We start from the raw sequence: 27,924 nt of genomic DNA on the forward strand, positions 1-27,924 counted from the left end.
ATGTTGCATATATTGATTTTGATCTAGTTTTCTTTTGGCAATACAAGCCTTACTGAGGGAAGAAAGACTTAAACCTGACCCTCTGGGAACAGGAAACAATGACTTTGGCTCAATGTTGTTTGTATGAAACTATGTCGAAGCTTTTTGGTTTTGTTTCAGTGACAAAAGAAAATACATTTTATATCCTTGATTTTTTTCTAAAAACAGTACTATCATCCTTCAATCAGATCTAATACTATACTTAGTTATAAGTTGCTTTGAGCTCTCTGAATGGTGACCTATAAGAGCTATCACTTTTGCTTGAATGGTGTTAGGTAAGGTTTCAGCCATATAAACATATTCTCATGTTCTTCCATTTTAAACTGACCATTTAAGAATGTTTACTTAGCAAAAGGAAACAACTGCTTGACTGAAGTCAATCATGGATGAAATCGTGTCTCGGAAAAAGTCCAGTTAAAACTGCAATGATGTGAAAAAAGACCAAAAAACCCAACCCAAACCTATCAGAATCTGGGAAACCTCTCAAAGGTGTTTTACAACTCTTGGGACAAACTGTGCACTCCTGTATCAGAACCCAGACTGAATTCTTGTGGACAGCTTGTGAACTGGGAGTTTATAATGGAAATAGTGATCTAACAGATTCTTAACCATATCAAGACCAGCAGGTGTTGCTATAATATATTAAATGCTGTGGAGATATCTAATAAGCTGCACTTAATCATTAGTTCAATATATTTTCTTAAACCAGATTGGTATTTTCTAGGCAAGTACAATGCTATGACAGACCTGCAATAAGACTACTACTAAAATAATCGAAATGCTGGAAAAGTGCAGGCTGTGAGCTGCTTCTGTTGAGCTGACTGAGAGTTTTACCACTGCTTCAGTGAAAGAACATCTGAACCTGCCTTTAGATATTGTGTTTAAGAATACAGCACTGTCAGAAGTAACCAAATGCCATACCTATTTTTATAGAGACATACCTGTTTGCAAGAGGTGACCTTGCAGAAACCTGTGGCATCTTCTGCCAGGGATAACATTAGATTATGGTGAAACTCCAGTATAGGTTTGTTCTGTGCTGCTGATCCCTCTGACACAGGTTTCATTGGAAGTCCCCACAAGACAAGGGGAGAATTAATCTAAGACAGAAACATATCTTCTCCAACAAACAACACCGTGAAGGGCCATGCGGGTGAACAACAGGAGGGTCAGAAGTAGGAGAGCAGTGGAGAGTTTATACATCAGGAAACCCTGAGCATGCCTTGCCAAACTAGAGTAAATTCAGGGAAGTTTTAACTTTAGCTGGATTTTGAACTTAGGAGCTCCTGAAATCAAGAGGGAAGGATGAAAAAAAAAAAATCTCGCAGACAGGATTGTATTATGCAATGCAACCCTCTAAGTGAGATGGTGTATAGAGGAGGACCACTGTGACCATGCAAGAAGCTACTCACTGAAAGGGATCTAATGTCCACAGGTATAAAGCTTAGAGAACCTGGTAATTCTTCAGCAGTCACTGGATGTGTGTGTGAGGGTAAGAGCTTGGGCTGCTTTTCTCCACCTGTGTGCACTTGGAGAGAGTCTCTCTTGCACGTGGATGTGGTCCCAGCCATGTCACTTCCAGGTAGGATCGCTAGCCAGTGTTGTACTTTGGCTGCTGGAGAACCTACGGAGGGGAGTGCGTTACCAGCTCTCCCTCTCGCCAGGAGCAAGCGAACTTCTTTCACCTCATTTCCAGCGGCGAGGCGGGTGGGGCATCATCTCACCTCCGGCTGCCGCACCCACAGACTGGGACAAATTTCATCCCGTCTGTTCTTAGGAATAGTGACGCTCGCGCAGGATAAGGGAAGGAAAAATGCCCCCCCGTGTTTCCCAGTGGGAGAGAAGCGTGCGACTCCCGTGCCTCGTTCCCCGGGGCGGGGCGGGGAGCCGCGGGCGAGGCGTGGCGGCACGGCGGCTCCACCGTGTGCATGTAGATGAGATCCCCCGGAGCACGTCACTCCGCACCGGCGCTCTGCGTTTGGGGCGGCGGAGAGCGAGGGCGGGCGAGCGGGAGCCGGAGGAAGAGGCGGCGGCGGTTCGGCGGGCAGCGGCCGCTCGGCTCCGCGCCCCGCTCCGTGCCGCCCAGCGCGCCGCCGGGGCGGGGAGCGGGGCCGTGGTGCTGAAGGACAGCTCCGCGCCCGGCCGCCGGAGGGGGGAGCGGAGCCGTGGTGCTGAAGGACAGCTCCGCTCCGCGCCCCGCAGCCGGGGGCCGCCGCGCCTGGATGCGCCCCCCGCCTCCGCGCCCGCGGCTCCCATGGCGGTGGCACGGAAGATCAAAACTTTGTTGACGGTCAACATCTTGGTCTTCGTGGGTATCATCCTCTTCTCCGTCTACTGCAGGATCCAGGACCGCTCCCAAGAGCTGGTGCAGATCGTCCGGAGCGCGGAACGCCGGGCCAGGAGCCGCGGCGCCAAGGTGGGCAGCCTGGGAGACAGGGAGTCCATCCTGCAGCGCCTGGACCACCTGGAGGAAGTGGTCTACAACCAGCTAAATGGTACGGAGAGGGCTGGGAGGGTACGCAGCACCGGTCCCCTCTGCCCTGTGTTCTGGGAAGGTGCTGCGGGTTGGGGGAGAGAACCCGAACCGCCAGCCTGGTGGGGAGGAAAGCCAGGGCACCGACTCCACCCTGCCGAAAGCAAAGGGAAAGAGGTGGCTGCAGGGTCTTGATGGAGGGGTTTGTTGAGCCCCCACCCCGGACTCTCGGTCCAAAGTCAGGACTTCCTTAATAGATACAAAGTTAAGGTGGCTGCAGAGTTCCTGGGTTTAAGGATTGGTGGGAGTCCTTACGAACTGTACAGGGTTTTGCATTTTGCCTGGCTGTCTTTGCTCTGCACGGCTAGGTGTTCGTACAGCAAATCCACTGTTAGGTTATAACTGGAAGTCGTACGCTTGGTCTCAGAACTAGTTTAAAAACATTCTGCCGAGTTCTTACACTGTGTACTTTTAAAGGTCTGTTTTAACATAGCACCTGTATTTTTCCTTAATGCCTTTGCCATTTAAGGTTGATGTTATCTTTGGTGAGGAGGGGAAGCATCCACCACTGCTTTTTATGATGTTCTGTTATATTTCACCAGCCTTGAAAAATCTTGGTAGGTAAACAAGGAACCCTTCAACGGTAGTTAGAACAGACTAAGACATAAAAGTTGTTACAGGACTACTAACATTTCATATAGAAACTAATTCTTCAAAACAAGTGCATTTGTATTTGCATAGATGTGTAAAATTCTAAGGATGGAATGTCAGAGAAATAAGTATGTAATTAAATACATTAGTGCTCTGGATAAGGAGAGGCTGAAGGAGTGAACTTCTACATGAGATGATAATATAAATGTAACATTTAGCACCTGGGACCAAATAAAACTTCCAGCATAAACATGTTTAAGTATACCAAATGTGCTTCTGGGCTTCTAATGAAAAATCTGACTCATAACATTGATTTAACAAAGGATATCATCATCTTAAAATGCGGACAAATAGGGGGGTTAGGATAAAGTATATTTCCAATTACTGCTTTCTGAATGACTGTATAAATCTGAGTATGTTATGGTAGTAAGCAGCCTGTGCCAGCAAGCATTGTAGGACAGGCATCCCCTTATGCACTCGTTATTATAAACAGGGAAGAGAGAAGGGAAATGTGGAGCGTGGGTGTTAGTCACAAAAGCACACACTGATGAATTAGAGGGAAAGTGTCAATCAAGAGCTGTGTGCCTTGACCATATTTTGGAGCAGTTTTGAAGAATGTAGTGTTTCAGGGGGATATCCGTCTCCCAGATCTGACAAAGCCACGGAGTTCCCAAGCTAAAGTAGATTAGTCCGTAGGCTATATCCATCATAGCTCAACTGAATAGGTTTTTTGACTCAAATTGATTTGTTCTTGGTGTTGTTTATACATGAGATTTTGTATAGGATTTTACCTGTTCTGAGTTCATCTGAACGTAGCAACCCCTGGAGAATCAGCAGGAGTCCTTTAATGCACTGGGCAGCCACCACTGCACATAACGACTGTGGCTTCACAGCAAATGGGAAGTTTTCTGTAAAGTATACATCTGTCAGGGGTGGGGGAGGGGGATTGTTCTGCTTTAATTTGGTTTGTTGGATATTGAAATTCACAGTGAAATTACTTGAATTTGAATGTTACGTTGCTTCTTCGGGTCCCGATAAACACCGTAGGCTGTTTCTTCTTGAAAGTTCTTGCACAGGAAAGTACAGAAAGTTTTTCAAGCTGAACTATTCAAATCCCCTATTAATTTCCCTTAAGTTTCTTTCTGACGCAGTTGGGTTTTTTATTACACAGTGGAACCTTAACACAGATTAATTACTTAATTGTCATTGTGAAAAGATACTTTGTCACTTTTTTTTTTGTTTGTATCCTATGGCAACAAAACCAAAATTCCTAGAAAAATAGGAGGTGCTTCACTGAAATCATCAGAATTGCATCACTGTAAGTGAAATCAGGATCAAGCATCTATGGGATTAGCTCACTGATATTCTGGTTTTAATATGACTCATTATTCATGCTGTTAATGGGCATAATGCTGGTCTAACAGCATTGAGATTCAAGGGAGCCTGTGAGAGACAGTGCTCTACTGTGTTAGAGGGATGTTAATTTTTAAGGAGGTGGGTCAAAGTCACTTTTATAGGGAGAGATACATTTTGTTTCTGTGACACTTATTTGTTTTCATGCAATCAAAGATATGTTATCTTAAAGTGTACCTTCCACAAGGAAAAATAAATGCAAGCAGTAATGTCAAAAAGTTATCAAGAGGCAACCAAAAACTGAGCACTGGAGAACTCATTGACTTTTCAGTCTGAATAAAAACTGTGCGTATGGTACCTATAGAGGTGTGTGTAGAACACAGGAGACTGTGCATGTCAGTAGAAAGCATGGAAGTCAGTAGAAAGCTGGTCCTTGCAATTATCTTTGGCAGAACAAGAATGTTTAGAATAGAATGAATGAGAATTGCCATGATTCCCTGCAGAGTCGTGCAGACATACACCCAAACAATAGTTTTCAGTTGGCTCATGCTCTGGTTTTCTATCAACTTGGAAAAATAGTATTTCTAAAAGCTTTCTTTATGCTCAACTGCTGCAGGTTTGGGTGGAAGTAAATGAACACTGCACAAAGGGAAAGAAAAGCAATGAAAGGCATCTGTGGAATTTTCTTGGTGAAACTTTATTTTACCTCTTAATGTTTGACTTTGAGTATAACATTTATTTTGAAAAACAGAATAATTCTAGATCTAGTTCATCAATCTATGTTTTCATTTTTACTGTGGTATTTCTATTGATGACTATAGTTTATTTTCAGTCAACCCAGATCTAGCACCAGATAGACTTAGTAGCGATTTATGAAATGGGATAAAGATAACACCTTGTTATTTTCTTCCTTTGTCTCTATTGTTTTTAAAGTGGAAAAAAATGAAAAAGATTTAATTCAAGGAATTTTTCTCTTAATTGGTTTTGCATCTGAGTCTGTTGCTAATGGTTTACCATAGAGAATAAAGAATTTTTGATGCCCGAAGTAGAGCATAACCTTTCATGCCAAAAGTAATTGAAGGGTCAGACTACAATTTCACTGTAATTGCCATTTTCCCTTTTCACTCTCTCTTTCCAGTAATACACAACAATCAATACAGCATGTAATTAGATTTCATTCAATCTGCAAAGATTAAGAGAGTTTTCATCTTCTCATTATGTATGCTCGCATCATGTCTTCCTACGCATGTCTTCTGCACTAGACCTCTTTGACCTGTTCTGTTGCAGGCGTGGTGGGATAAGTTTGGAGTATTCTCTTGAATTTGACAGATTATCATTCTTTACACATTATAATTTGATTTTGCTCTCTTTGGGGAGATTAAATACAATAGCAATTTCCAGTATGATAAATGGGTTTTGTATTGCATATGCATTTCATGGTGGAGGCTGAGAGGAAAAAGTGGACAATTCATGTAATTGCAACACACAGGCTTGAAGTGATGGAAATAGCAGGTCCTAGGTGCAGAGGACTGATTCATGCAGACTATGACTCCTGATTTTTAGAGTGTACTGGAAGGAAAATGATTGCATTTAAAATTCAGTCTGGCAATCTGCATACTTAAAAGGAACGGTAGTATTTTTAAAAGGACAGTTTATTCTTCGTAGGCTTGAGGCCGGTTGAAAATGGTTCCAAATTTCCATATCAAAAAGTAATAGTTGGGAACAGGCTGCAAATGGATCACGTGAATGTCCACATCAGATTTATCAAAAAGAAGCTTTTAGAGCTGGCAACTTTCAGTTGAAGAGTAATTCTCTTGCAGAGAGGTGAGGTAAAGACACATGTGCATAGAGGAAGATTAAGTGTGACTGCCAGCCTTACATTCATGGAACCACGCCTTCTCATACCCATGTCCAGATTCTCATGTTCTAATTATTTCTGTTTAATTTGGTTATGGTCTGACACTAACACATGTCTGACAAAATTAGCACATAATTATCTCCAAAAGTATCAGCTTATTTGTGGGGATTTCTCTCAGCCATGTGTTTTCCTTGTGCTGGTGAGAGGCGTCTCCATGTGGTCTCATTTTGAGGAGAAGAATTAAGAAATGCAGGATTTGACCTAGTGAAGGCAGATGTAAAAAATGCCAACTACATCTCCTTTTTATTTATTTTTTTAAGTTATGCTGCAGTTTATCTTCTTACCATATAGCATAGAACAAGTATTCTCAATTGTTCTGGATCAGTCGCTCAAGCTTAGGTAAGTAAATACTGTTGTAGGCCTGACCTTCAGTGTTGAGAAGTGATGGTCAACTCCAAAAGACCAATTTCCACTTCACACTGGCTTTAACTGTGTTAGTCTTGATTTATGTAGCTGTGGAAACTCATAATCAGTGACTTCAGGAAGGGCAAGATTTAATTGCTCAAAATAAGAGAAGACAGTATCATAACTCAATATTTGGATAACACTTATGAGAATATAACATTATATTTGAAATAGTATTATTCTCTTTAGGCATATCAGGAAGAAAAGTCTATAGGTATGGCAGGAGAAAAAAGAGGGTAAATCTCTTGTAAAATGGGCAAAATTTTATTCAACTCTTCAAAATATCGGCAAATACAAAAAATATATTTCCATTCGAGCAGAACATCAGTGATTTTAAAGTCAGTCTCGGTGCTCTGTGTTTTGTATACTGGTAACTGGTTTTTTTGTGTAATGTTTGTGCTTTTTGCATTTGTAGCTGGGAAGAACACTTATTTTGACAGAAAAATCGTGGTAATTTTATCATTGACTCATTTATTTGTGTAGAACTTGAATCATTTGTACTCTGTAGGATTAAAAGCAATGTTTACAGAGGTGAAAAGAAAATCTTTGCCTGATGCTGGTTTTGTTGCCTTTAAGGAGATATTCCAGTTCAGTTTCTTTCCGTTTATTTGTATATGTGGCTGGAGTTGGAAAAGCAAATATGAGTCTTTCATCTTTCTAGTGGAAAAGCTGCAGTGTGGTTGTTGCACATCTATAACCACCGTACTGGTATATAGGATTAGAAAACCTGGGGTTTGTGTTTAGATTTTTTGTTTGTTTGTTTATTTGAATTTTTAACTAAGTAAAGGCAGGTAGTAGTTAAACCAGGAGCATCATTTAAGAATGCAGTTCCAGCCACTAAGTGCATGGCTGTTCTCCAAGGAAATAATAAGATTTATGAAAGGAAGGAAAAGAAATGAGTCATGTTTAACAAATCTTCCTTTTATTAATGCCACTCTGTAACCTTACTAATGGGCACTCAGTCTCTCTTTCTCAGTATACTTGGCATACATTATTATTATTATTATTAATATTATTATTATTATTATTTGCAGGGTTTCACTTGGTAGTCATTTCCATCACTTATTTTGAACTAACAAACTGAAAAGGGAAAAAAAAAAAAAGGAAAGAAAAAGAGCCTGCAATGTTCTGGACAACAGGAAGAAAGCAAGCCAATGACAGCAGAGTGGCTTCCAATCTTGTTGTAGTCCTATTGATCAAAACTGTCCTCTGAAATAAGAGAACTTTAGCTTCTGAGAATGAAAACCAGATAGAGATCCTCCCACTGACCCAAAGTCATGTTCTCCTGAGAGCACAGAGCTAAAGCAGCCAAGTGCTAATTGAATCTGTATATGAGTTGTGTCTGCTTTTCCTAAAGCCCATTGTTATGGTGCCATTCAAATGCCTGTGAATATCTGAAAGCGTCATAGGTGGCAGCAAAACCCATTTCAAGGACAGCGCGACAGATGCAAACAGATGAAAAAATTGTCTATCTGACCTATAGTTTTTATCCTTTTGAGTGTTCTTCAATATCCAGGTTTTCCAGGCAGCTTGGGGACAAGGTACAGTGCATCTGGCAATTGCTGGTTATTCAGCAAGTCCTATAGGACATAAAAAGAGCATAAAAATTATGTGTAGCAAGACTATCTCCTGAGCCAAAATTTTGTTGAGTTAAGGAACAGAAGGGAGTAATCAGAGAACAGCAGCTTGGTCTCAGATCCTCTCCATTAGCTGGGGTTACTTTGAGTTTAAATGTATGGTAGTACTGCTGGGGATGAAGGTGGCAATCTTGGTTCTGTAATTTATTTCTTGGTCTAATCTGCTAGGCATTTGAGTTCTTATTTGCAGACTCTCCAGTACACAGAAGAGTATGGAATTTCACCTGGTGAAGATAGCTTCAAATCTCGGCAGGCTTAATCTTTTCAGTATTGGCTTACCTCCAATATCTGTTCTGTCTTCTTTCATTGCCACATTATCCGCACTGGCAGCATACAAGGGTGCAGCATGGATAATCTGTATGGCTTCTCTGGCTTTGTTTTTTTTCAACTCTGAAGCAGTAGGAAAAGGCCTTTGTTTACATCAACAAGAGGTCCTCTAAAACAGAGCTGAGGATGGGATTACCATTTGTGGCCAATGTCATCTAATTGAGCTTCACCAGCTGGCTTGCTGAAGTGTTCACACGCCTGTAATCTGCTGTAGGTCTTAAATAGAGTGAGCCCTGTGTGGGTATAGAAGTCTGTAGATGTCCCAGGAAGTGGTATTTTGGAGCCAAGCTCTGCTTTCTCATCCCTCTGATTAACATTCTCCTCCCATGGTGAGGTAAGTGGGCTTTTGCTTCTTCGGTTCTTTACGCTAGCTTTTATATTCCATCTGGTTTAGCTAAATTGGAATCGTTGCTGTGCATGGAAAGACAGTGCAGCAGCGCTTTCTGTGGGAAATCCAGGGGAACATCCAAAGGACCTCTCATACCAGTTTTCCACCCCTCTTACTGCATTTCTTAGGCCATTTCATTTCTCAATAATTGCATATGTTTGATTGTTTGTTTCTTAGGTCATCTTTCTGAATGTGTGTTGAGAGGGCTCACTTCAATGACTATAGACAAGTTTGTTGGTTTTGTAGTGAGAAGAAGAAAAAGGTGTCCTTAGGATAAAGGCAACCCTCTTGCTGCTTGCCATGAAGCTAATCCATTCTGTGTGCATTCTGCCCAGCCTTGAAAAGCTGTCTTGTGAAGTAGGTGTGGCTACCTGCCTCTCCCTTTATTTTATAATGTTTGGATGACCTGTTCTGAGAGATCTGCCCTCAAGACTGGGATGAGGCTAGGACCATGAATTGGTTTGTATCCTCAATGAAACAGTGCAGGAGAAGAGCGCCGGTTCTGGGAATCTCTGACAAATGGCAAAAGGCCCAATGTATATTTTTCTTTTCCAAGTATGTCCTTGATCAGTGGCTTCGGAGGAGAGTCCAAGGGCAGCTGCAGAGTACATAGCTGAGGAGATTGATTCTGCTTTGTCATCATAAGCATTGTGCATGCCTAGTTTTCTCAGGGGCTGAAGAGTTGTCTAAGCAAATGAGCAAAACATTTTTAGAAAAGGTGAGAATATAGACATCTGAATATTTAAAGCCTTGCGCCACCTCCTATGGAGCCATTCTCTAGAAGCCCTGCCACCAGTCTGATTTATATTTTTAATACTTGAGCTGTAATTTGCATGTCATCCTGGGAGAATGGGCAATCATTAAGAGAACTAAACCAAGGAAAAGGTTTCTGAAACAGCTTCTCTGAAACACTGCTACTTAAAAATGTTTCTGTCAGGCAGAGGTATTTGGTGTCAGACTACTACAGGAGAGGGTTACCTATTTAACAGCACCATTTGGAAATCACATCTAAATAATCCAAACTGAGTGGATGAAATATGCCTAAAATATAAAGGGGCACGTTGGGCCTTCTAGTTTTTCAGTGCTTTTGCTTCGTACTTAACCTCTTGGGCAAAATGTTAGAGCAAGAGGCTGCTGTAATGCCAACTCCCTTGTGCGGAATAGACACTGTAAAATAGTACAGCACTAGCAAAAGCCGCGCTCTTCCCCAACAGATCACTGATGCCTCCTTCCTTTCTGCAAAGCCCAAATGTGTCTGTGGAAAGAAGCTGCTGATGCAAAGGCCTTTCTTATTGAAGCCTGCTCCAAGAGGACAATTCCTTGACTGTAGAATCCGCTGCTTTCCCCTCTTCAGGCAATTATCTGTGGCAGGAGAAAGGGGACAAAATCTGAGCCTCAGTAGCCAAAAGCCAGCTGTGGAACTCAATTGTCTGCCTTTTACTTGCATTTCAAAGCTACTTATACAGGCAATCCAGTTGTCTTTACTGGAGTACTCATGAGAATAAGTGCTCACCAGTGTGAGGGTCTCACACAATTTATAAGGCATGACTCGAACTGGGTGTGCTAGAGTTGCATTTGAATCATCGCTTCATACAAGCAGCATGAAAGTTCTCCCAACTAGTCCGTAATATCTGATAAACTGATCAGGCAAGAAAATGGATCCTGACGGCTCTCTCTCGTGTAAAGTTCTTTAAATATTTAGACACTGTGAAGCACAAGTACTACCTACAGAGGTTCACGTAGGGCCGTGTACGACTCTGCAGAGATGTCTGTGAGGGGAGTCTTCCATCAGAAACTTTGTGGACTCAGGAAACGCAGAGCTGGTGTCTGTGGGATTACCGGTGTCTGTGGGATTACCAGTGTTTTACTAGTTTTTGTTCCTGTTAAAAAACAGTCTGTGATCTAGTTAGCAGTTGTGTCTTGCCAGGAATCTAATCAGGTACAAATCCAACGTTGCTTTCTAAGCAAACCTGCCAACCCCTGTTCTGCTGTCAGCAGTGCGTTGCGTGGACAGTGACAGATGTTACTGGTAGGATTGGGCAACTTGCTCAAATAGGTTTTTATACCTGCATCAATATCCAAATTCTCAGCTCGCCCATGCACTTAGTTTTGTTGAAGTCAGTTGCCTAAATTTATCCATGTTATTGATTCAGAAGCTTCAGCGTAACTGGTAGTTATCAGCATAGTAATTCCAGCAGCAAATTTGGCCAAATGAAGGTACTTCTGCCAAAGGATGAACAATATATTGCTATTTACGATGATGAATATGTAGTATAAAGGATGAATTCATACTGTGTCCCTGTACTATTTTTGTATGTTTGGAAACAGGATCCTTCCTCCTTGAGTCAGAGTGATTCCTCTTTCTAGTATAGATCTGGACAACTTTGTGTTTCTACTTCTGACCCCTACTACTGGATTGCTTCTGTCTTTGTGCTGTTTGGCTCCAGTCTGCATTTTGCAAAAAGAAGTACGCAGACCAGGAGGTCAGATTACCAGCCTTATTGTGGCTGTCTTGCTTCTGGTATCCAAGCGAACTTTGTTCAGAGATTGATTTATCTGTTTCCACGACACTGCACAGTACTATCTACCTACCACAGAGCAAAAACGAATCTTCCTCTCATACCCTGTTGGTTATGTGTGCTGCTGGGCACAGCCCCCAGCTCTCAGCTACTGACTGTGCTCCCATGGACACCGTTACCCTGTCCCTCAGCCGGTGCGTACATAGTAGAAGCTCTTTACTTTTGACTTTTGAACCTGCTTCTGCCTGTGGTAATTTTTATTTCTGTTTGACAGCACTGGGCAAATCAGTGCCTAACTCACAGTCTAACTGGGATCCAAAACTAGGCCTTTCCCTAAGATTTGATTGAATAATTATTAAAACTTTTAGCTTGCATACACAGTCAAATATGTATGGGTTATCTGTGTCCTACCTGAATACTTTGACCACTAATGTTATTTGAAGAAACAAAAGGAGAACTGTATCACTTTCGCTTTCCTTTAGGTGAAGAGCAAGACCACCGCTGCATTCTTTAGAGCGGTTAGTCTTATGTGGGCGAATGTTTTCAGACTTCAAAGCAAGGATGAGACTTTTGATTCCCTCCTTTCCTTCATCCTCTGTTAACTAGAGCCATCCCAAGCCTCAGCCAAAGGTTTGATCTCTGCCTGGAGGGACAGCTGGTCCTTGCTGCAAACACTAAGCTTGAACCCGAGATGCTAGCACGTGGGAGTTATCCTTGGTGTGTCAGAGCACTTTGGAATGCATCAAAAACGAGCTTGCGCAAGGTCACACAGTCTTCAATTCCTGTTTCCCATAGCCCAGGTTAGCATCCTAGCCAAGGTACTGCCGTACCATTCCCAAAGCAAAATGAGATTTATTGCACAGGAGCTCATTTTTCTTGGAATGAATCCACTGTGACAGCTGGAAAGACCTCTCCTGTAACACTGGAGAAGTTTGCTTCTCATTTTGTTTCTGTGGCATTTTTGGTGGGGTGGTAGGGTTAATTGGTTGTTTTTCATTTGGATTCTTTATGCTGGTTTTGTATTTTATTTGGCAACAGGGCCTTACTGCCCTTTTAGAAATTGAATTTATTTTTTCTACCGCTCTCATGCCTCTAGGATGTGAAGCTTTTGTAAATAAAAATGGTTTTTTTGTTATATTAACTCATTTTCAAGCAAGCCTTGTGTTGTAGAAAAGATTGGTGGTATTCTTTCCTATGCATACCGAACCGAAGGCAGTGATAAGACTAAAAATATCTCCAATTGAAATAGCATTCTATAACCCAAAGGTTAGTCTTCCTCAGGATTAAAATTTGCAGTTGCTTTATAGATTCCTTGTGAGGCAGATTTCTAGTCATCCAGCCATGTGTAAAATGAGGCTGCTGATAGCTGCACAATTTTCCATCTGCAAAGCGCAATCCCATTGGTGATTATGATGAGCACACACCTGCTGATGGAAGATGTTGATACCCATTGTGCTGGTGCCAGCCAGCCAATGAGATCAAAGTATTCCTGTGTTGTTTGTGTTATAAGCACTGTTCTGGAGGTGCTGAGCAAGGACTAGGTACTGTTCACACCTCTAATAGGAAAACTGGATTTTGCTGCACAGAGCTGTTAATCCTAAGAGCTGATGATAGATTGCAGGTGGTGTCATGTAACAGATGGGAGTGGATTATGAGGTAAATGAGCTGATCATGTTCAAGCCTGATCTAGTGGGACGTGTCCCTGCCCATCACAAAGTGTTGGAACTGGATGTTCTTTAAGGTCCCTTCCAACCCAAACTATTCTGATTCTATGAAATTACTGAATGACCTAATACTAAGCTGCCAAACTGCTGAAATAGTTGATGCTTACAAGTTGCACCAGCAGTGAGTGGGTTTAGCTTGGAAAAATGGGCGGTCGAGTGGTTTAGGTGCTAGCCGTGTTAACCTTGGGTTTAGAAACCACGTTCTTTTGATAGTTCTCTTACATAATTTCTGTGTCACGTGGAGAATGCCTAGAATCCAGGGCTGCGGATTTAGACTTCTGATTTCCAGAATCTTTGCAGGGATGTGGGCAGCTAAATGCTCCACAGGAGCCTGCTTGTGTGTTTCATCTTGGTGACCAGTCTTTTCTCCCACTTTTTAAGGATCTTTTGCATCTTGTTGAGGTTGCAGCTCTTTAACACTTCAAGAATGCTTGTTTGTTTATGCACTGCTAGTATTGTAGGGCACAGTGAAAAGATTTAATAGAATCATAGAATGGTTTGGGTTGGAAGGGACCTTAAGGATCATCCAGTCCCATCCCCTGCAGGGACACCCCCCACTGGCTCAGGCTGCCCAAGGCCCATCCAACCTGGCCTGGAACACCTCCAGGGATGGGGCAGCCACAGCTTGCCTGGGCAACCTGGGCCAGGGCCTCACCACCCTCATAGTGATGAAATTCCTCCTTATGTCCAGTCTAAATCTACTCCTCTCCAGTTTATAGCCATTGCCCCTCGTCCTGTCGCTGAAAGCCTTTGTGAACAGTAGGTACTAATTAGAAATTTCCCTTTTTTCTTTAATTTAGTACCTGGCAAACTCACTGTATGTATCCTTCCTGGGGTACTACTTTAGGTGTAGACCTCAACATGTCAGCATATGCACCGAACACTTTGCTTTCAGCTACTCAAGCTTTGAATACACAAACCCAATAATCTTTGATTTTAGCCTTGTACCAGCTTGATCTTCCTCCTGAAATAGTTCCGTCTGGCCTGATATATTTTCATTCAACAGAAAATTATTTCTGTAATGGAAGTAGCTTTTCTAATGCTAGTAGCCAGAGATGTTATATATAAAACCTTCTGTTTTCTGAAAGAGTGAGCTTGGTATAGTTTCCATATGCGCAGCCATGTTCCCATTTGAGGCCTTCGAAAGCCCGACCAGGCTACAGAGAGTCCTCATAGATAAGGTCAGGGAATTAAGAATTTCTTCTGTGATTCATCCTGAACCTGATCTCCCTAATAACTGGATTTTTTTGTCTCCCTCTTTCCATCACATCTTAAATAGTTCACAAAGCGAGATTTTTAAGTCTTCCTTGCGCAGTGAGAAGAGTGAACAGAACTTATGCAGAAATGGAGGCGAAATATTAATGAGAGAACAAAGACATGGCCTGACTTTGAAGCTGGGTTGATGCAGCCCAGCATGCCAATGGACGCAGGCTGAGTGATGCAGCCCTCAAAGGAGGTGTTGATCATTGCCCAGGGAGGTGGTTGAGTCACCTTCCCTGGAGGTGTTTAAGGGACGAGTGGACGAGGTGCTGAGGGGCATGGTTTAGGGAGTGTCAGGAATGGTTGGACTCAACCCAGTGGGTCCCTTCCAACCTGGTGATTCTATGATTCTATGATTGCAGAGGGCATTTTTGCGTATGTTACAGGACTTCTTGTTTTGGCATCTCTCACAGCCTTTAATCATACTGACAGGAAGCTGGAGCACAAATACTGCTGTCTTGGACGCACAGTGGACGTTGTTGAAGAATGAGAACAGTGAAATACTTTGCAAAATTCTTCTTATTGAAGTTGCTTGTAGTTGATGAAGTAGGTATGGGATTAGTGAACTGGAATGAGGGGCCGTGCATGAATCTTTTTAGGACTTCCTAGCCCTAAGGAGAGGTGGAGTTCCCCGTTGTCCGACAGTGCACGACAGGTTATTCTGGTAAAGGTGGGAGTTTGACAATTCACATCAACTAGATTCCTGATAACTGTTCTGAACCGGAATTTCAAGTGATGAAAGCTGTTTTTTACATAGCCTGCTTATGGCAGTGTAGGGGCAGGATCAGAATCTGGCCCAAGGGACAGGACAGCTGATGCAGATTCAACATCAATTCGACATGACTCTGTGATGCTCTGCGTGGTGGTAGGTGTAGATATCCTCTGTACACTCTACTGTCAGGAAAAAAAACAACCCTCGATATTTCTGGATAGAAATCTATTTTAGAAAAAGAAGTCAGTGTATGATCTTTTGGTTTTGTCCCTGAACCTGGACATGATGCCTCTAATCTATCTTCTCTATGCTAGATATGAGTGTCTCAGCATATGGTTATGAAACTAGAGGTTGGTTGATTTCAAAAGTATTTTGACAAATACTGATCTGATTAATTCCCTGTCAAAAAAAAAAAAAAAAAAAAAAAAAGAACCAAACCAAAACGGTTTTGCTTAATACTCTGCTGATAAGGCTGTGTAGATTTGGGATCATACCTTGCATTATATTCCTTTCAAATATAGGGAGGGAAAAGCAGCCGTGCTATGAGAAGGATTAATTTCTTAAACACCAGGGGAAACAGGCAGAGTTGCATGGGGTGGTGGGCTTGGCTGTCGTGGTGCCTCACCTCTAAGTCTGTGTCTTCCCCTTCCTAAAGGAAGAAGTACAGAAGTACTAATCTAGTGAGTCAGGCATTTCCATACAAATTTTCCTTAACATGATCTCTTTACAGGGGAAGGGGGAGTCACAGACATACCGCATTATTTCATTAAGTATCCCCTAATCTGTGAACAAAACTTATGCTGTTTTATCTCTTAACCTGGTTCTTATCATTGCCAATAACACCTGACAAGAAGTGTGTGTAAGCTCACAGAAACAGGAACCGAAGGCTAAAGGAGAAGTTTCAGTTCCAGCTTTTGAGAAAATATTTAGAGCTGCTGAAACGATACCTGAGCTCAGGAGACCTGAGCTTCAGTTCCAGGTGTGCCTTTCCTTTGCTTTTTAGCTGTGGTGTCAACTCATCTCTCTGTTCTTTTCCTTTCCCTTCCCTTATCTGTGTCCTCTATTTAAGTGAGGAGATCTGAGTCCAGACTAGTCTGTGCAGCATCTTACCTCATAATATTGTTAATTAGTCATGTAAATAACAGCCAGACATCCAACAGACCTAGACATCCAGTAATTACCACAGTTGATCCTAAAAATAAGTTCCTTGAGCAGCAAAAAGGAGGAAGCTGACTTTGTTGTGGCTTAGTACCCTAAATGTGAATTCTTGGGTGCTCTCTAATCGCTCTAATAGGTCCCTCATATTTGATCTTCTGCTGAACCTCTTCTCTCTGTGGAAACATTTTAATGCCACTTTCTTCCTAGGTGTCATATTTTGTGACGCTCACAGAAATGTAATTTTTGGAGACCTCTGACTGTCTGCCAAGCCTTGGCTGAAACTGGGCACAATCATCAAAATCTAATGAGCAGAGATGAGCGGAAGGTATGAGGGTGGGAAGCAGGCTGATAGACCAATGCAGGCAGCGTGATTCCGCAAACTGTTTGTCGTTAGCAAACTAGGTTAAAAATTGTATTGGTGACAAGTGGGAATTTTCCTCATTTGAACACAAACATGAAAATCAAGTTTTTAGCTTTTAAAGGAACCAGTCTCAGATCTTCACATTGAATTCTTCAAGCACATTGAATGCTTGCTTTTTTAATTAGCAGTATGTTAAAGGAAGCATTTTTTTCCTCTGCTTTCTTGTTTACTTCAGTTAATAACTGTATCAGCATGAAATTTCCCTGACACCACCCTTGTACTGCGGGAGGGCATCCTTTATTTTCAGCTTCCTAAAATGGCAGGCTTGGGTCCCACTAGCTTGTCTCATTGCCTTTTGGTAGTGACTGAGTAATTAAACTGTGCAAGGAGCAGAGAAATGATCCCGCGCTGCTCTCTGCGAGGCGGTGTAAAGCGCTCTCTACTGCTCATCGCATCAGATACCCTTCATGGCTCACGGGGCTCAGCGTTGGTTTTCACTGGGACCATTTGGTGCTGGAAAGCTCTTTCTGCTTAGGGAAGCATGGGTTTGACCTGAAGGTTAAGCGTGACTGGATGGCAGGTCTGCTTTGTGTCCTTGAGGAGTGATGAATCCAAGCTGTAAGCTCAGATCTCAATTTTCTGAAATTCAAATTCTGATTCATACCTGTCTCCTTCACTAAAGAATCTTCTTCTCCTGTATAAAAGCACCTTCTATCACTGTTTTCATTTTTCTCTTTACTGTGTGATTTAACATTTCTTAATGAAGCCATAGTACATAAGTACAAACCTGAGACACATTAAGGGACAGTAATATTCATTCTTTTATGGAATTTCTGCATGAAGTAAAGGAAAGCTTGAAGGAAAACTGGGCCTCTGAAAAACTTGATTTTCTTTTTACATTGCCTCGGTGGAAACCAGATAAGCGGTACTGCAGTCAGTAGCGTTTGGAAGGTAAATTGGAAAAGTCTAATCTACAATTTCAAAAACTCAGCCATTGTCTTCATTAATGATCTGAATTCTATATGTGTGCAATAGCTTTAAACATGCTCTGTAGGTGGATCAAAGAAGCATATTGTTGCCAAGCACACACCCACACCTTTGTCAAACAAAGCCCGCTTTTTCTTACAGTGAGTTTGTCAGGTCCTGCACTAGCTGTAGGTCATAGTCAATTCGTAAAAATACCAACACACAATGAAGCCAATCTTGTTAATAATGAATTGGGGATTATAGCAGTGCTGGTTTTTAAAGTGCATGTAACGGTGGATCGTAGCTTTTCCACTCCTGGAAGTCTGAGTCAATTTATCTTTATATCAACAATAAACCAGAAAGGGCAGAAATCAAAGTAAGCAATGCTTTTATTACCACTTTTAAATAAAACACTGTGCCAATATTTTTCACCTCACATTACATCTTTATTTTCTCAATTTTATTGACAATTGCTATTTATCCTTATTTCTCCTTTCTTTTGCAAAACTGTCTTATCCTTTGATTTACTCCCTCCAGAGAATATAAAACCTCATGCTTTTTATTTTTCCCTGATAAATCGCTGATTAATTGTATGTTATGCACTATCCATGCAACGTTGTGCCTTTCATTCCTAAATAGGCTTTCTTTTATGAATTTCAAGAGGGAACGCTTCTCCCTTTAAAGTCAAAACCAAATCCAGGCTCAACATTTTCTTAAACAATAGCAAGGCACTTCAAAAGCAAGTATGATTCTCAGCACTGTGGACTTCTCCTCTGTGAACAGGAGAGAATCAGATCTTTAGTTGTGATGCATCCTCTAATAGATTTGCTAAATGTGGCTGCCAATTTGTCTCCCCAATTAGAACTCTTTGAATAGTAACTTACTTCAACCACTGTAGTTTCAAAACTGCTGTAAATTGTTGATTTGAAAGGATTTTGGTTCAGATGCTTTATGCTGGGCTGTATTTTTGCTGTTTCAAATGTGTCCTGTGTTTGGTTTTGAACTGACTTGTCCTGCTGCTAGAAAATTAAATCATATGCATATTAAGAGGCTGTTGGAAGGAGGCTCTGCAGCCTGGCATTGACAAGCAAGGCGCAGCTGTAGTGTGTGTTGACATGAGATATGAAAATAAAGTGAAGGGAGGTAAGAGGACGAAAAGCAGAGATGCAAGTTTTATCTCAAACAAAATTTGCAAACCAGACTCCCTGAGAGGTGTCAAAGATGTGCCTGAAAAAGCAGCACACAAACACAGTTCAAGAAAAATACACATTTCTACAAATGTAAAATAGACAGTCTTTCAGGAAAATGAGTATCTTTTGAAGCCAGCCAACAATATTGCTGTGCAACGATGCAAAAGAAAAGTGTGTCACGTTTAAAGAGCCTGTAAGGTAGTATCACGCTGAAAGGAAAATGGAGGAAACAAGGCATGCTCTGGCTGTTTTCAGAACCAAAATCCAAATTAACTGTTTTTTAAATGTGAGCCCTTGAAGAGATCTGATGGAAGTATTTCTGATGGAAATAATCTGATGGAAGAATTGATGATGATAGATTGCAGGTGGTGTCATGTAACAGATGGGAGTGGATTATGAGGTGAATGAGCTGATCATGTTCAAGCCTGATCTAGTGGGACGTGTCCCTGCCCATCACAAAGTGTTGGAACCGGATGTTCTTTAAGGTCCCTTCCAACCCAAACTATTCTGATTCTATGAAATTACTGAATGACCTAATACTAAGCTGCCAAACTGCTGAAATAGTTGATGCTTACAACTTGCACCAGCAGTGAGTGGGTTTAGCTTGGAAAAATGGGCGGTCGAGTGGTTTAGGTGCTAGCCGTGTTAACCTTGGGTTTAGAAACCACGTTCTTTTGATAGTTCTCTTACATAATTTCTGTGTCATGTGGAGAATGCCTAGAATCCAGGGCTGCGGATTTAGACTTCTGATTTCCAGAATCTTTGCAGGGATGTGGGCAGCTAAATTTCTTCACGATGAAAGTGGTGAGGCCCTGGCCCAGGTTGCCCAGGGAAGCTGTGGCTGCCCCATCCCTGGAGGGGTTCCAGGCCAGGTTGGATGGGCCTTGGGCAGCCTGAGCCAGTGGGAGGTGTCCCTGCCCATGGCAGGAGGTGGAACTGGATGGGCTTTAAGGTCCCTTCCAACCCAAACTATTCTATGATTCTATTTGAAATCTCACGTCTTCAATGGTGGCTGATCTCTTCCACCACCTATTCCCTAGGCGAAATGCCTGGTAATAATACTGAAAGGCAGCAGACAGAGAACCAGCACTGCTCCGACAAAACTGGGGACCTTTTCAGATACTTTGATTCTCTCCTGGCCAACAAAAATTCCAGACAGTGACCGTTGGAGCGTGGAACGGAGAACAGTAGACATAGCCAGTAGGTCTGCAGGTGTTAATGTTGTCTCTTTATTGTAGCTGCAGTGCCAGACATGGACATGGTGACTAATTTCACAGCTGTGGAAAATCCAGATCCTGCTTTCAAGCAATTTTGAGTTCCAGCAGCTACTCCAACTGGGTTTAATGCTGTCATCCTCTGCTGTGCAGAATGGGCTGAACAACCAGGAGCTTTTCAGTCATGCAAACGGCAAATGTAGTATGTGACTTTCTTATTGGGAAAGTTGCCTGTGTGATTGTGTTAGTTTAATTTAGTAGCAGACTGGTAAGATAAATGAACAGAGAGGCATATGAAAGTCTGCAAATAACATGGATTGCAAAATGATGCTGCAGGAGATGGGGCTTGTCTGGGCCTTGCTGAGAGCTCACCAAATACCCTTGAGCAGGGAGAGAAGAGTCTTGCTTAGTCTTGGTCACAATCCTTCAGAGATGGAGCAGAGTCCCAAGGGAGCATGACTGAAACCTGGGCTGAAAGGAATTGCTTTGGCAGGCTTGGCAGTGTCAGATACAGCACAGCCTTTCGTTAGTTCAGACTTCAGTATCAGCGCAGTAGAGTCTGGAGTGGTACAAGCCTGCGCAGGCTGGTCTGAGAGTAGACCAGTCAGGATTTCTCATCTAGAATTGCATCAGGAATCAAAGGGGTATTTTTATCAGTTAGAGATGTACGGTCACTTCTGTAGGTGCTAGAAAATGGTATTGTATCCAGCAGCATCTTTTCATCTGTGGGCTCTGCCCTGTCAGAACTTGGGTCAGAAGTCCCTCTACCTCGGATTCACACAGGTGAACTCCTTGTTTTTCAAAAGGTCTTTTCCTCGTTTGTGAAATGAAACCCCTTTAACTTGGCTTGGAGTAGCTTGCTCCTGAACCTGATTAAACATCTCCAAAGTTTTAGCTCTTGCAACTTGAAGCTTTTCCAGGAGAAGCCCTCTTCCCTTCTTCTAGAATGGCTCTTATTTTAATGATCACTTTCTCAGGAGTTCTCACCTCTGTTTTCCTAGAAAAATTAAAGAAAATCTGATATATTGATACAGATGATCTATTCCATGTGAATCAATGACACTCTGTGACAGTACCAGAGAATTCATTGCTGCAAGAGGCCATTGAATGCAATATTAGTGGCTTGGCTTTTAAAGGGTGCTGGCTAGTTTTGAGCCCTATTTCTACCTGTCTGAGTTAAGATAATGAGGGTAATCTGATATTATGCTTCAGGGCTTTAGTTACCGGCCTGTGGAGTTCAGAAGGGGACTTTGCTTCCAGGGACTGTGCAGAGTTTAATTGGCCAAGTGCTCTATGATTTGTGTGTTGTTTCCTCTGAAGCCTCAGGTAGTGGCTACTGCCAGAGGCCAGTTACCAAACTGATGACACTCAGAATTTGTGTCCTTTTAATGTCAGTGGGCTGCCAGGCAGTTACACCGATGTTTCAGCTCCCTCTCTCCCAACTCCAGATTTATGCTATCACCAGAGGAGGAGTTTCCTGGCTTTCCTCCAAAGCCCTGAAGAGAAAAATCCATTTTATACGTTTCACCAGCACAAGCCACGAGTCAGCTGGGATTTTAAAACTTCTACAAGAATCTTGGCATCTGTTACTTATTTAAAGAGAAACAACTGATCTTTCTCTGTGGATGATGTTTTTGATCATTAAAATCAAAATAATAATAAAAAAAGAGACTCGCACATATATAATTAGGAATTGCGTATATGAGGTAGGATCTTTTTGTTGTTGTTATTTGAAACTTAAGTTCAAAAACGTATCATAAAGCTCTCTCCTTTAAAGATCCCTGCTCTTCAGGAAATTGGTTTTGCTTATATCAAGGCTCTGACAAACTCTGGCATCTCTCATTATCTATAGGCTTGCAATCGCTGTTCTACCTCAGAAATGAGGTTTTATCTTCATCTCCAGTGGTTTGTGCAGCGCCTATTTCTTGGTCCTTCAGTCATCAATCTGTTTATCTCCTCCTGAATTATCTGTTGTAATTAGAATACATTTTCTCATCTCAAGGGGAAACCAGCTCCAAATGAGTATTCTATAAAAGCAATTACTTTTGATATTAGATATCTGTACATAAAAACACAGTATTTCTTCCAATTAAAAAGCACTAATGAATGCTGTGTCTAGAGAGGGAGTAGCCTACGCAATGCTAGTGTTTCAGCTAAGCCAATGAATGAAAAATAAGACCTGTAGGAGGGCTGATGAAGCCAGCAGTGGCATGTGTGAAACACCTTTGAATAGTAGGTCAGGCAGAGAAAATATAAATTTAAATATAACCTGAATTTAAATATAAATAATATATTTAAAATAAATATAAAATTTATATTTAAATTTATATTTAAAAATAAATATATAAATTTAAATTTAAATATAAATCCTGCCCATGCATTACTTTCCCATAGGAATCCTCTCCTTTTCATCCCCAGCAGCCACCTGTGGGTACTTCTGGGGTCACGGTGGGATAGAATCTTTTCAGTACGGTAGTAAGTAAGATCCCTGAGTGGGCTACGAAACAATGCATTTTCTTGCTGTGATGACAAGGATGAGATCCACAGGCCACTGTTGCACTACATTCTCTGCCTCTCTTACTGATCCAAGTTGTCTTGCTGTCTTCTTCGCTGATTATCTTTCTGCATCTGTTTCTTGTCTTCAACATAGATAGCAAGCTCTTTAGGATAGAAACTGTCTTTCTGGACTTGCATAGCATCTGCTACTATGGCATCATGAATCTAGACTACAAGTTATGGAAACACTGAGAAAACAAGCTGTTATGGCCAAATCCTGTCCTGGTAGTGCTTACTATAAAGGGTTTAAGGGTTATTACATCAATATGGTAGGGGCAGAGTGTGTAGAACAGAATAAGGGCCGGCTTCCAACCCAGATGCTGATAACAGCCCTGGGCATTTTTATGGCATTTTCGATCTAATGTACTTTGAGCACTTGACAGATATTCATAGACTGTGCCTCAGACGGCTCTCTGCAACCAGGAAATGTCCCCATTTTAGAAAAGAAGAAGAAACACAGGGTAAAGCACGTAAGGGGTTGGATATTAGTCTTCTTGCCAGATAATTTGTTGTAATCTACGTCGTTTCCAAGGCTCCTGATTCTGCACTCTCTCTGCCTGACTCGCTTCTGTGGGCAGAAAAGGAATAGCCCTCCTACCGGCAGAGCTGCCAAATCACTTCATCCCTTCACCACTGTTCTGCAGTCTTCTCACAGATAAGTGTCTCACAGGATTGTCGGTCATCTGTGGATGAAGGCTGAAAACACCATCTCAGGATCCCACTTAAGCAGAGAGAAGGGTCTGGAGATGAGATTAAGGTTAAAAAAAATGCTGCACCATCTGTTTTCTAGAGCCAAAAAGTTGCACGTTAAGTGCTTCACTTTAAAAGTTATTGTACTTTTTTGCCTTTTCAAACCATCAGCCACAGGATACTGTTTGTCTTTTCCCTGCTATGTCTGCAGAGATACTTGGGGCTGATACTGGATACTAGGAGACATAAATCTTTCAAGCAATGATACAGCAAACTTGATTGCAACTATAAAAAATAAGACTGTATTTTGGATTTCAGATAAATGGAAGAGCTGGAGTAATTTAAATTGGATGGGGTTCTGTTTGTTGCTCCCCTCTTTGTGAAAGCTGGAGCCTGTATCCCTGTGGAGTCTGATTTGGTGAATGTTTCTGTATGTGAAACTAAATCTCATCCACATACAGCATTCCTTCTAGCTCAAAAAGTAAGCACCTTTGATATGGGCAACATTCAGATCAGTTCCCTGGGCAGCAAATCTTATATATTGTTTAGACTTACTGCAGGGTGGTGGCAGTGCAAACTGATTTGGGATATGGGAAGTTGAGATATGCAGAAATTAAGGGCCAGGCTCTGTTTAACATTTAGATTGAATCATGAACCGGGTACTACTGACTCCCCATGCTGTGTACTACTCTTTGCAAAGTTGACTAAAATAGTGCCAAATAATGAAGTAGTTTCAAATAAGATTTTTTTTATTTTTTCCTGGATATTGTTGATCCTTTTGCATGCAACAGAAAATTGTTTTTACATTTCCAGGTTTAATTTTGGTCCACTGAGCTACAATTTTATGCCTGTGGGACAAAACAATTTTTTTAATGTTCTCCAGGACAGTGATTGCAGCCACTCTTTAGCTATGGTCATTACTTCACAAATCCTAATTTGAGCACAATTTACGAGATTCTTTGGCAAAAATGAAGCACACATCATTGGAGAGGGAGGAAAAAGAAAGAACAGGCTGTGAAACTTGCTCAGCATTTTGGTAGTCTAGGCGGTGTCATAGGATGGAGAAGAGAGAAATAGCCTTCTATGTGTAAGGCCATATGTTACTGCCCCACACTGTTAGGTCATCCAGACATCACAGGGACTGGACAGAAGATGCTTCAGCTCTTACCAGAGTAGGCCTGTATTAGAAACGGAGGGAGGCAGCTTTTTAGTTCCTAAATAGTCATAACAGGACGAGTTCAGGCAGTCACTGCTTTTGACTTCTGTCTCCACCACTGTATTTTGTGCGATCCCGGGGCGTTCCTTAACCTTGCAGCAGATCATTGCTGCCTAAAGGTGGGTAGGATGACTCCTTCCGACCTCCAGGGGTACTGGGAGTGCAGCGTCATTGGTGTTTGGGAGGTACTGTGATATTTCAGTGACAGCTGCAAGAGAGCTCCCAGTACCATAACGTTCTATACGGTGGGAGCTGCTTCGTACCCAGTAGCCTAAGGAAAGAACATGTGAACCAATACAAGTCAGTGCAAAACCAGTAGCCTGGAGCGCCTCAGTGGCTGAAGTAGCTGGGGTAGAGGGGTTTTATTTAGTTCCAAAAAAGAGATCTTTTTCTGATACTGAATCTCAAACCCCAAATCTGCTTCTTTTGGAATGCAGTAGATAACTTCAGTGCTTTTTATCCAGAGATTTCAAAATGTTTTGTAAAAGTTGCTGCCATTTTGCAGTCTCTGTATGTCCCTTCTTTGTCAAACCATCTGCCTGGTGGGGCTCATCAGCTCAGTTTGATATTGAGACAAAGCTCATGGTACCTTTTCCCTCTGCTGTGCCCCATCTTGCTTCGCCACCCCAGAATGTCTCCTCTGGCACCCAGTCTGGGCAACATACTGACCGGAGCAGCCACTCAGAGTGGGCAGTGCTCGGTGGGCATGAGAGGGGAGGCGCTGTTTATGCACTCGATCCTCTCTCTGATGTAAAAATGGGGTTTTTTTAGAAAACTTGTTCCTCTTAGTTATTTTTCAAAATCTCTAAAATGGAGCTGTAAACAGCGAGACTACTGAGCTGAGACCTTTTTCTTAGCGCTGAACAGCTCGCTCATATTGCTCTTTCTTCCTCCTCCTCCAACCAGCTGCTGTTCTTATGCATCTGCTTCGCTCTAACATGCACTGCTAATTCCTGAAGGTGGAATTAGCAGTAGGAATTTTTTCCTCCATGCCTACAGATATGCCAGGCAGTGAGGCTGCAACCTTCATCTGAAGTTTCTGCTTGCAACAGAACAAGATTGCAAAATTAGCACAAAACAGTAATTCACTTTAGAAGCATTAGAACTGATTCATTAGATGCAACTAATTTGATATCTGCTCCCAAAAGGGTGGTTTTGTATAGGATTAGCTTAAAAAATGTTGTAAGCTGGATTTTTCAGCTATGTTACTGAACCTATTTTTGAGTCTGTGAACATTTTCTTTCAAAAGATGGCACTGGTCATGCTAAATGTCAGCTTTATTGAACTATATAGAGTTACTATTTCTCCTGAATTCTTTTTTTTTCCTTAGTTAAACTGGGATCTAAAGGTTTATATTCCCTTACAAGGTATGCAGGGATGTTTTCAACTGAGAAATCAAAATCAGAAATGGAAACAACTTGTTTGCAGATAAGATTTATGTTTCCTGTTCAAAAGAGAGAGGTATTTCAGGGGTCATGGGTAGAACTGCTGGGTGACTATGCCAGCCTTTTTAGAAGGAAATGTCTTATTCTCTCCTTTTACGGTGTTAGGAACCAGAATACTTCTGTGTAGTTACTCCAGAGCACAGATGGTCTAAGTGCAGATAAAGCTCAGAAGTTTGGCTTTGGAGCCCTTCTCAGACAAAGACTTTGTCAAGTCAATAAGGGCATTTCAGAGATTTTGCAGTAGTTTTGTCGGTGTTTGCCAGACTTGGTGGCATTGGTGATGGAGATGGCCTCGTGGTTGTGCCCAGCATCTCTGATACCTCCTGGGCAGACATTAAACAAAAGAGGGATGAGGTGTGGGAGCAGAGCAACAGCTGCTGAAGGGAAGGTGGCCTTGCCAGAAGTGGCAGGATGACCAGGAAAAGGCTAAGAACAGATTTGTGCTATTGTGGATGTGGGTGTATAATTATTCTCTAGTTTTGTTTTGTATTGGCCAGAGGTTAATTATGTCTAAGAACCTTGGCTGAACTTGATTTACAGCTACTTGTAATGGTGTTGCAAATTTTTTAAGACGATAAGACACTAAAATAATTGCAGATGTAGTTTGATCTTGGGTTTGCTATAGTTTCTCACATAAATATCTTCAGTAATTTTTCCATTTTGACAGGGTTTATGGTGAAAAATAGAAGGTCTCTTTTCTTCCTAGAAAATTATGCATCCTGCAGAGTAATTAATCTGGTTAAGAAAGTAAGACTGGTTCATTCTGCTCTCCATTTTCCCAGCAGTTTCTTTCTTACACAGAAATCTCCGCAGTGAGAGCAATAAATTTGAAATGAGTGACAGACACTAATTATTTGTGACCTCATTGTCATCGGCGGTGTTGAACTGTGTATAACTGATCTCAGCATAAAGGCTGTAGATCTTTTTAGACTAAAAGTTTAAAGAAAAGTCAGCTTTAATAATAGCACCTCACTGGACATTACCACTGTTGTTCCCTCTCTCCCCTCTGCTCATCACCATTTCGGAGCTGGCAGAGTGATTTCAATCCTTTGCTCTGATACGAGCCACAGTCTTATGCTGTTAGCAACGCTGCTGTGCATGGCCCACAATCGCTTGGCAAGCTATGGACAAAAGGCTGATATAGGTGTGAGGGCAGACCTGTAGGCAGGCAACTCAAATACAAGACGAGGATCTGGAAATCTGCAGGAAGCTTTAACGGAAGAAAGCAGAAGAGCTCTCTCATCTCATCTGCCTTGGTTAAAACTCAGATATCTGAGTTCAGCTGGAAGCTGAACCAAAAGCACTTCTCCATCTGTTGGAACGGGTCCAGAGGAGGCTACAAAGATGATCAGAGAGCTGGAGAACCTCTCATACGAGAACAGGCTGAGAGAGTTGGGGTTGTTCAGTCTGGAGAAGAGAAGGCTCCCAGGAGACCTTGTAGCGACCTTCCGGGTCTTGAGCAGCCTGAGCCAGTGGGAGGTGTCCCTACCCATGGCAGGGGCTTGGAACTGGATGATCTTTAAGGTCCCTTCCAACCCAAAATATTTGATGATTCTACGATCTGTTTTTTTTAGCTTTTATATGGCTCCCCATCACTTGTAGGACAGGAATACCCACCATATTAAATGAGCAGCAACTGCCTTTCTGTCAAGTAGCAGTTTCCCCAGAAATGTATTCCTTTCCCTGTTGTTCCAGTAGGTGAGACCCACAGGAATGAATTCTCCT

At 42.0% G+C, this 27,924-nt stretch overlaps 1 protein-coding gene across 2 annotated transcripts in view; it reads left to right on the top strand.

Moving 5' to 3' along the window:
* Positions 1-2,011: 2,011 nt before the first annotated feature.
* Positions 2,012-27,924, top strand: part of GALNT9 (polypeptide N-acetylgalactosaminyltransferase 9) — a 157,697-nt gene continuing 131,784 nt past the window's right edge. Inside the window, exon 1 of one of the 2 annotated variants that reach the window (XM_009555710.2) lies at positions 2,012-2,531. In XM_009555710.2, the coding sequence (XP_009554005.2) occupies positions 2,291-2,531 (241 nt within the window). In that variant the 5' untranslated portion in view covers positions 2,012-2,290. The remainder of the gene's footprint in view (positions 2,532-27,924) is intronic. The other variant, XM_054082748.1, reaches the window with a different exon arrangement.

Source organism: Cuculus canorus, chromosome 17, assembly GCF_017976375.1.
Source record: "Cuculus canorus isolate bCucCan1 chromosome 17, bCucCan1.pri, whole genome shotgun sequence".
Lineage (NCBI taxonomy): Eukaryota > Metazoa > Chordata > Aves > Cuculiformes > Cuculidae > Cuculus > Cuculus canorus.